The sequence below is a fragment of the Rhamphochromis sp. 'chilingali' genome (genome assembly GCF_963969265.1).
Source record: "Rhamphochromis sp. 'chilingali' genome assembly, chromosome: 13".
Taxonomy (NCBI): domain Eukaryota; kingdom Metazoa; phylum Chordata; class Actinopteri; order Cichliformes; family Cichlidae; genus Rhamphochromis; species Rhamphochromis sp. 'chilingali'.
Window position 1 is genome coordinate 17939846 of NC_137940.1, and position 10430 is coordinate 17950275.

Sequence of the window (10430 nt, forward strand, 5' to 3'; positions counted from 1 at the left end):
CTGTGTGACAGAAGAATCAGAGAAGACACTATTGATCCACACAGGTATAAATACGGGAAACATCTGATCAATAAGTAGCTGATCTGTAATCCTTCCTCTTTAACGGTTTCTAAGTTTAGAGAGTGTCTGTGGGAAAATAAACAGGCGGTCAAAGATCATGCATTCACTGTTATTGTTCAGAGATGAACTTGAACACAGAGCATTCACAGTCTGAAGTGACTTTATTTATGACCAGACAGACACATCTCAGATTAACATCAAACACTTTAAATATCTGAGGTGATCACATCATCGCAGACGTTTATCTGACTTTATAGGACTTTAAACTCTGACAGGAAGTTACAGTCAGCTGTTTTTGGTTTTTTTTTTTTTTCCATCAGGTGGACCCAGGCAGCTAGTAAATATTAAACTGAGTCAGTTTGCTGTCCTCAACTTGTTTTGTAGGTGTTTGCAGCTGTATTATCTGACAGCGCGGTCATTTGCGGTATTTGGCGAAGAAGGCGGTCAGTAGGTCTCTGTATGGAGATGTCGAGTGAGGAGTCGACAGTTGCAAGAGTCGGCAGATTGAAGGAGAGCGAAGGAGGAGGTTGTGACTGAATCCCACCAGACTGGAAGCAAACCAGTACAGAGCCATGGACTGTGAGGAGAGACACAGTGAGACACTTTCAGAATAAAACACCTTAATCTGATTAATACACAGGAACATTCTTTCAAAATAAAACCCTGAACAGACACTTTAATCTGATGACCTGACAGGAATGCGGGAGCGACTCAACACGTTCAAACATTCGTTGACTTGGCAGATCTGAACATGAAACATTCCTCAGTCAGAGCTGTGTTTATGAACAGGAAACGAGGCAAATGCTGCTTCACTCACAAATGTCGGGAGAACGAGCTCACCAGTGTAAAGCTCGTAGGTGGCAGTACCGACATTTCACAGACTGTGGAGAGATTAAAAACTTTCACTTATATACAGATCAACTTAATCACCTAAACCATTCAGTGGCCATAATAATCTTTTACCTGTAAGAGATATAAGCCAATTAGAGCTCAGATCAGGCTCAGAGAGGGCGGGGCTATGACACTCATGATCAGCTGATGTGAAGGATGAAGAATGCCTTAGAATGCTTAGATTCCATCAAACGTTGGATGGCTGTAAATTTCCTCCAACTCAACGAGGGGAAAACTGAAGTCCTCGTATGTGCTCCGGACAGATTTGTATCCCAGATAGTGAAAGCCCTTGGTCCTCTTCCTGTGTATGTTAAATCCTCTATCAGGAATTTAGTTGTCACTTTTGACTCGACTCTCACATTGGATGGGCATGTGAATTCTCTGGTCTGGTCTTGTTTTTATTATTTAAGAAATGTGGCTAAGTTAAGCCCTATTTTATTTTGCCCTGAACTGGAGATAGCTATACATGCATTTATTTCCTCACGCTTGGACTATTGTAACTCTTTGTTTATGTGTCTAAGCAAAGGTTCTCTGGATCATCTGTAGGTTGTGCAAAACGCTGCAGCTAGACTTTTGACAAGATCCTCCAAGTATTCACATGTGACACCATTGCTATTTCAGCCACACTGGCTTCCTGTTGAATTTAGAGTACATTTTAAGGTCCTGGTCTTGATATTTCAATGGTCAATGGTAACTTTATTGTCCCTAATGGGAAATTGATTTGCAGTATGTCCGTACAAACAAACAGACAACCAACACATCACATACACTCACCAAAATAATATAAGCCTGATAAAACAACCTAGATTTTTCATCAAAAAAGTGCAATGTGCAATGGCAACAACACTTATGGTTTAGTGTTATTAACTATGATAATAGCACTAGGTACAAAAGACAATCTATATCTCTTTGTCTTCACTGCAGGCACTTTATAACGACGATCTCATGGAAGCAGTTGAAAATCATTAAAGAGTTGTGTTCAGGACCTCTGTCCTGAACACAACAGGACAGAGGTCGCCTTCCTCAGTACCTGCCTGTTATAAAAGTCCACAACCTGGACCTGAGACCTCCCTGAAATATTGCCAGCCACTTTAACCAGGTTGTTAAGTCTGGTCTTATTATTCAGGGACATATTACCGTACCAAGCAATGATACAGAAAGTTAAAACAGATTCAATAAAACTTTTATAAAAAAAGAGTCATCATTTCAGATGAAACATTAAAACCTCTCAACCTCCTTAAAAAGTACAGTCTTTGTTGAACCTTTTTCACTGTAGCAGCAAGATGTGACTCAAAGGACAGGGTCTTATCAAGAACAACCCCCAAATACTTATAACTGTCCACTAGGGCTGCTCAATTAATCGAATTTTAATCACGATTACGATCTGGGCTTTCAACGATCATTAAAAATGACTGAGCCGATTATTAGCCCCTCCCTCATTTATCCGCGACACCTTAAAGGCCGGTCCGTGAAAAGATTGTCGGGCATAAACCGGTCCGTGGCGCAAAAAAGGTTGGAGACCGCTGATTAAGAGGACCCGAGGGAAGCTCGGAAAGCTAAGCAGAAGTTATTTGGAGAGTGACTGCCGTTGGTTGAAAAGAGAGTTTAAAAAAAAAAAAACTTCAGTGGTGTTGCACACTATTTTATATTATTTTTTTAAAGTCATTGTTAACCCTTTAAAGCCGGTCAGAGCAGCACGCTCCGTTTTGCGTAACTATTTTTAAATCCCTGTAGAACCTGAACCGTGTAAGCTAGCGCAATAATTTGTTTTGCATATGAAACCGGAGGAGTTGTACTTACATCTTATGCCATCAGCTTGTCCTCGGTCACGGTTTCGTTCCACATATAGCTTTGCAAAAATTGCATAAAAAGCGCTTGCAGGAACAAAAACATAATATTCCAGAAACACGCTTTGCCGTTCCAATCAGCTGTTCGTAACACTTCCCACAGTGAAATGATGCACATGCTGTTTTCTTTGCAAATTTGCATCATAGGATTGTTTTTTGTTTTTCCTGCAGTGTATATAAAAATTGCTGTATCTCCAAAATAAAACTATGAAGACACTCAAAATAAATTTCCTGTGGTGGGAAACTATTTTTTGCAACTTTATTGTATTTAAAGTTTTGAGGGATAAACCTCTTAAATTTCTCCAAGTAGAAATATATGTAAACAAAACAAAAGCAATTTTCAGTTTTTTTTGTAGTTTATTGCACTTTTTTGCAATTTATGTAATTACTATGGACTTAATGCATACATATTATTAAAATATGGGCTATAACAGTTGTATTGATGTATAGCAACTTGAAATGCTCCCACAAATGGCACTACAGCATGTAAAAAAAATAATATAAGCTCTGGTGGACTTGGTTCTATAGTAGGTCTTAAAGGGTTAAATAAATATCGTCAAATAATCGTGATCTCAATTTCAGTGAAAATAATCGTGATTATCATTTTTGCCATAATCGAGCAGCCCTACTGTCCACCAGTTCAATGGTTCAGTTTAGAGCCTTGCATGGACTGGCACCAGCCTACATCTCCGATCTGCTACAGCCCTATATCCCTAGCAGGTCCCTGAGGTCATCTGATCAGGGCTTACTTGCTATAAAACAGACTAAGATGAGAACTAAGGGTGACAGAGCTTTTGCCACTGTGGCCCCGAGACTGTGGAACGCTCTCCCTCATACATTAAGATCTGTGGACTCGGTAGTTGTTTTTAAAAAACTCAAAACTCACCTTTTTTAAGACTGTTTTTGGTTAAATTTCTGACTGTTTTATATTGTCTGTTTTACCCTTTTATTATTTATTATCCTATGTGCAGCACTTTGTGACTCTGTCTAGAAAGGTGCTATATAAATAAAATTATATTTATTTATTTATTTAATGCCATTTTTGTCTCATGTTAACCAGCTTACTACACCTTCATCACCTGCATATTTGTGCTGTGTGAATGAATAAGACTCAGTCTCCATGTGTCCCATGGTGTCCCATTTGATCACAGATCAAATTCAAGTTCTTGTTCAGGTTGAATGGGACGTGTAGTGGTCGGGAAATGAGGGCGGTCCAGGTGTACACATGTCTAAGTGGGCTGTAATGTGTAAAGGTTATTTTCCCTGCAGGTGTAGTACGCATGTTTTATGATTAAAATGTTTTTCTTTTTTGTAAATTTCAGCTTGTAACTTTTTTCCTGAATGTCAAATGGCTGTTCTGACCTGGTCTAAGACCTCAGGCAGACAATGTGATGGACTACACCTTAAACTCACAGAGGGCACCGTGGCAGCGATTGGGATCATCAGCAGAGAAAATCCTCTAACGGTGTTCAAGACCAGTCGCTGGGTTCGAGACGCTGCGACTCTCTGCAGAGAAAAGACCTGAAGAAGAAGTGCACAGGAAGCTTAGACTGATTACACCACTGATCAGCTAATTACATACTGCTGACAAACTGACCTCTACGATGAGCAGGTTGGCGAGTCCCAGACAGACAGGTAGGATCAAGGTGGAGTCCGGTATGGTGAGGTCAGGGAACCACAGAGCACCTCCTGCTGCCAGCGCCCCCTGCAGGTCTGCAGGAAAAACAGAGGTCCTGGATTGGGAGTGGTGTAGACTACATCCTGGACCAGGTAAAAGTCACGGTACTATGCATGACTCTTGAGCAGGTGCACCAATTTTTCGAAGTTTGCAAACATATAGGTAAATATATTATGCAGCCTGTTTCAGTTGTTTTTTTCTCTGTGCCTTAAGCATTTCTCTTTGTCTCTTATTCATGATATCAGCCTGTTTGTGTGCAGTTTGTCACGCAGTATGTCTGCTAGCTGAAGCTCCAGCTGCTGTACGTCGCAGGGAGGGAAAAGAATGAGCGCGTAAGAGAACTATCGCACAAGAGCACTTAACAAAAATACAGGAAAGTCAAAAATTTTAAGACATGAGGGGTGGCTCAAGACTTTTGCACAGTACTGTATCCTACCTCATAATTTTGGGCTGGGTTAGGTTAGTTTCATTTGGTCCAGGTTCTTACCAGACTGATCCAGGCTCAGATTTCGGAGGGCCAGAGACAGACTGATCCAGAGTGGCAGCTGAACCCAGACCAGCAGACTGGCTTTGAAGGGGTGACAGTTATCTCTGACGTAGAGCTGAGAGACGATCCGCCGCAGGTTCTTCTTGAACTGGAACCTGGCAGGAGGACAGACTGACTGGTTGTATGCTGTCTATTGGATGTTTTTTTTTGTTTCTTTGAATGTATTTGTTTGTTGTTGTTTTAAGTCTGTTAGTTGTGTCTCACCGGCTCTCTCTCTCCGTCCAGCTTCTCTCTCTTGCTGTGACTGACACTTCATAGCGTAGTCTCTTGGCCAGCTCAGAGATTTCAGCCTGTAGTGCCTCCACCTGCACATCACCTGAAGGTTACTATGGTTAGATTCTGGGGGGTTGGTTAATAATAGTTAGTTTTGTGGGTTTTTCATTGCAGGAACTAAGGGGCTGCTTTAGATAAAGCTTACATCTTTGCTCTGACCAACTGGAACTTTTTTGGGACATCTCACAGGGGAAAAAAGCACCTTAAATAAACGGATGCTTCTGACTAGATAAACTCAGAGGCAGCTGCAGAGTATTCCTCCAAAACATGATGAGGTAAAGTAAAGTAACTTAAAGGCGGTTAAAAGCTGATGTGTCAGCTGAGATTCTCAGAGGCTTCCTTTTTCATTTCAGTTTAAAAGGACACGAGGAGGAGGACGAGGAGGACAGAATTCGTGGGAGAGAAGGGGGAGGGAAAAATGTCTGGATTCCTGAAATATTTCTTCTCTCTGAGGACAAACTACAGTCTGATTTAAGGTCAGATGTAGAGACGTGGGAGTGCTGGATTTTCTTTTAGAAGCACAAAGATGGATTAGAAGCGGCAAAAACATCATGAGACCCTCAAACTCTGACCTGAGATCATGTGACCAGCATTAAGTATGTTGGATGAGTCTGTGGACACAGACAGACCTTTCCCCTCTTACTGACCACTCAAAGTATTTTAAACCATCAAACATGTTTAAGTCTGCTTTCATGCAGTGAAAGAAAGGGTCTGCACTCTGCACTCATCCGCCTCACCTACAGCCAGAAACAGGATCACACAGGAAGAACGAGCTGAAGCAGCAACCTTGTCATTGTGAGGTGACTCTGGTAACTACTGCAATGACACTGCACAGATGACCTTCAACAGCTACAGTGGGGCAAAAGAGTATTTAGTCAGCCACCGATTGTGCAAGTTCCCCCACTTAAAATGATGACAGAGGTCAGTAATTTGCACCAGAGGTACACTTCAACTGTGAGAGACAGAATGTGGAAAAAAAAAAAATCCATGAATCCACATGGTAGGATTTGTAAAGAATTTATTCGTAAATCAGGAAAATAAGTATTTGGTCAATAACAAAAATACAACTCAATACTTTGTAACATAACCTTTGTTGGCAATAACAGAGGTCAAACGTTTACTATAGGTCTTTACCAGGTTTGCACACACAGTAGCTGGTATTTTGGCCCATTCCTCCATGCAGATCTTCTCGAGAGCAGTGATGTTTTGGGGCTGTCGCCGAGCAACATGGACTTTCAACTCCCGCCACAGATTTTCTATGGGGTTGAGGTCTGGAGACTGGCTAGGCCACTCCAGGACTTTCAGATGCTTCTTACGGAGCCACTCCTTTGTTGCCCGGGCGGTGTGTTTTGGATCATTGTCATGTTGGAAGACCCAGCCTCGTTTCATCTTCAAAGTTCTCACTGATGGAAGGAGGTTTTGGCTCAAAATCTCACGATACATGACCCCATTCATTCTGTCCTTAACACGGATCAGTGGTCCTGTCCCCTTGGCAGAAAAACAGCCCCATAGCATGATGTTTCCACCCCCATGCTTCACAGTAGGTATGGTGTTCTTGGGATGCAACTCTGTATTCTTCTTCCTCCAAACACGACGAGTTGAGTTTATACCAAAAAGTTCTACTTTGGTTTCATCTGACCACATGACATTCTCCCAATCCTCTGCTGTATCATCCATGTGCTCTGTGGCAAACTTCAGACGGGCCTGGACATGCACTGGCTTCAGCAGCGGAACACGTCTGGCACTGCGGGATTTGATTCCCTGCCGTTGTAGTGTGTTACTGATGGTGACCTTTGTTACTTTGGTCCCAGCTCTCTGCAGGTCATTCACCAGGTCCCCCCGTGTGGTTCTGGGATCTTTGCTCACCGTTCTCATGATCATTTTGACCCCACGGGATGAGATCTTGCGTGGAGCCCCAGATCGAGGGAGATTATCAGTGGTCTTGTATGTCTTCCATTTTCTGATGATTGCTCCCACAGTTGATTTTTTCACACCAAGCTGCTTGCCTATTGTAGATTCACTCTTCCCAGTCTGGTGCAGGTCTACAATACTTTTCCTGGTGTCCTTCGAAAGCTCTTTGGTCTTGGCCATGGCGGAGTTTGGAGTCTGACTGTTTGAGGCTGTGGACAGGTGTCTTTTATACAGATGATGAGTTCAAACAGGTGCCATTCATACAGGTAACGAGTGGGGGACAGAAAAGCTTCTTACAGAAGACGTTACAGGTCTGTGAGAGCCAGAGATTTTCCTTGTTTGAGGTGACCAAATACTTATTTTCCACCCTAATTTACGTATAAATTCCTTACAAATCCTACCATGTGAATTCATGGATTTTTTTTCCACATTCTGTCTCTCACAGTTGAAGTGTACCTCTGGTGCAAATTACTGACCTCTGTCATCATTTTAAGTGGGGGAACTTGCACAATCGGTGGCTGACTAAATACTTTTTTGCCCCACTGTACAAGATGGTGGCTCTGACATCCCACCTGACGAAGACCCTGGAGCGGCTGGTCCTGGCTCAGCTTCGGCGCCTTGTGAGCTCATCACTGGACCCACTTCAGTTTGCCTACCAGCCTGGCATTGGAGCGGATGATGCCGTCATCCACCTCCTACATCGCTCCCTCTCTCACTTGGAGACCGCTGGTAGCACTGTGAGAATCATGTTCTTTGATTTCTCCAGTGCCTTTAACACTCCAGCTTGTCCTGAAGGACAAGCTGGAGAACTCTGGAGTGGATCATCACCTCACCACATGATTCTGGACTACCTCACCGACGGACCAGAGTATGTGAGAACTCAGGGCTGTGTGTCGGACAGGGTCGTCTGCAGTACGGGGCCCCACAGGGAACGGTTCTAGCTCCATTCCTCTTCACCATCTACACTGCAGACTTCTCCCATAGCTCCACCCAGTGCTTCCTGCAGAAGTTCTCTGATGACTCTGCAATAGTCTGCCTCATCACTGATGGGGACGACAGGGAGTACAGAGAACTGACCCAAGGCTTTGTGGACTGGTGCCAGCTGAACTACCTCCACATCAACACCAGTAAAACCAAGGAGCTGGTGGTAGACTTCCACAGGCACAAACATCCTCCACTGCAACCACTGAACATCCAAGGTATGGACATTGAGGCTGTAGACAGCTACAGGTACCTTGGTGTTCATCTGAACAATAAACTGGACTGGATTCATAATTCAGACGCCCTCTACAGGAAAGGGCAGAGCAGGCTGTACCTGCTGCGGAGCCTCAGGTCTTTTGGAGTGGAGGGCCCACTCCTGAAGACTTTCTATGACTCTGTGGTGGCCTCAGCCATCTTTTACGGTGTGGTTTGCTGGGGTGGCAGCATCTCTGCTGGGGACAGGAAGAGACTGAACAGGCTGATCCGAAGGGGCCAGCTCTGTTCTAGGATGCCCTCTGGACCCAGTGGAGGTGTTGAGTGACAGGAGAATGGTGGCCAAGCTGTCATCCCTGTAGGACAACATCTCCCACCCCATGCAGGAGACTTTGACAGCACTGAGCAGCTCCTTCAGTGGCTGCGGCACCCACGATGTGGGACGGAGAGATTTCACAGGTCTTTGCTCCCCACTGCTATCAGACTCCACAACAAAGACTTCAACTGATCAAACACACACATCCACACATGTGCAATAAGACTAAGTGCAATGCTCTTTTTCCAACAAAGTTGTATTTCTACTCAGTTGTATAAAGCATTTGTATTCTATTTTTATCCTATTGTATATAGTATTTTATTCTATTCTGTACAGTTGTGTACAGTACCTTATTCTTATTGTGTTCCAGTGTTCTCCAGTTTTTGCTATGTAACTTTGCACTGTCCACTTTCTGCGGTGACAAAACAAGTTTCCCACGTGTGGGACTAATAAAGGTTATCTTATCTTATCTTATATGTGAAGCCCTGCGTCACTGACCTTAGAGATGACAACCAGCTGGTAGGCAGCGAGCGGCAGAGTGACGAGCGTCCTCACTGACAGCGTCGCTACGCAGATGCTAAACCACCATGGCAACCCGCTCGCCTCCTGTACGCTCACCAGGAGCTGTTCACACAGGTGAACTGGGGTCGAGTCCGCCAGGCTGCTGTACCACCCACCTGCAGCATCGCTGCTGCCACCTGACAGGGCCCGCACACCTGACACGTGTGCCCCCCCTCCTGATCTATGGAGGTAGTTGCCAGGAGAGGTGATGACAGGTGGAAGTGACTTCCTGTAGATCACAGCTGAGCAGAATCCTCATATGGGAAGGCTGAAGATCCTCGACGAGCCCCCCACACTTAACATGGTAACCCTCACAGGCCTGAAATGATGACACAGAAAGGACGGCCGTAAAATATCATATGACTGCAACAGGAACCAGGATGGAGTGAAATATGAAGTCCATGTGTAGGAGACCACGCTGAAGGGAAGGATGAGACTCCTCTTCATCTTCCATCATGAGCAGATTATTTACAGGTTATTACAATTGGTGAAGCAACTGTGAGCTCAAGGTTTTGCAGTGATCGATTTATCGATGAGAAACCTTCCTCAGAGATCAGAAACATTTCAGGACTTCACCTGTTTGCCAACAAACAAACGTGAGTGTGATCGGTGTTCCAGGTGAGCTCTCTCCGTGTTGCAGATGTTGCGTCGTTTTCACTGGATGTCGTCTCTGTCTCTGGTTCATGAGGTTTGACAAGACAAAAATGGGCTCCATGTCCAGCTCGTTCAAATGCATACCCATATCAATATTCTAGAGCTGGGCGATATAAGATTTTTTCATATCACGATATGTTTTTTTCATTTCAGGCGATAACGATATATATCACGATATAAGCCAAATAACTATATTTGTAAGATTTAAATGTGCCGTTGCTCACAAGTGAAATGTGAAATAATCAGCAGCTTGTTTTTATTTAAATATTTATTTCCCATAATAAGTTCAACAGGGTAGATGTACTTAAGGAACATGAGACTTTTTCAGATAAATAAAGGCAAATATTGCAAACTACACAAAAGGCAGCCGCTGAAGCGTTTAAGTTTCAAAATAGAACAAACGAAACAGACTACTAAATTGTCAATTCCACTTAGAAACAAAATATTAATTCTAAAAATAAATCTTAGTTTGTTTTACAGAAGAACAGACAAAATTGA

General features: G+C 43.5%; 1 protein-coding gene across 1 annotated transcript; it reads right to left on the reverse strand.

The window, feature by feature from the left end:
• Positions 1 to 202: 202 nt before the first annotated feature.
• On the reverse strand, positions 203 to 10014 carry cox18 (cytochrome c oxidase assembly factor COX18; the record flags this gene model as incomplete). Its single annotated transcript, XM_080901179.1, is given in 8 exon segments — positions 203 to 637; positions 4212 to 4319; positions 4396 to 4511; positions 4964 to 5118; positions 5228 to 5328; positions 9216 to 9533; positions 9537 to 9597; positions 9875 to 10014. Coding segments are annotated over 8 exon segments (1161 nt in total). The 3' UTR covers positions 203 to 475.
• Between the last annotated feature and the right edge of the window lie 416 nt (positions 10015 to 10430).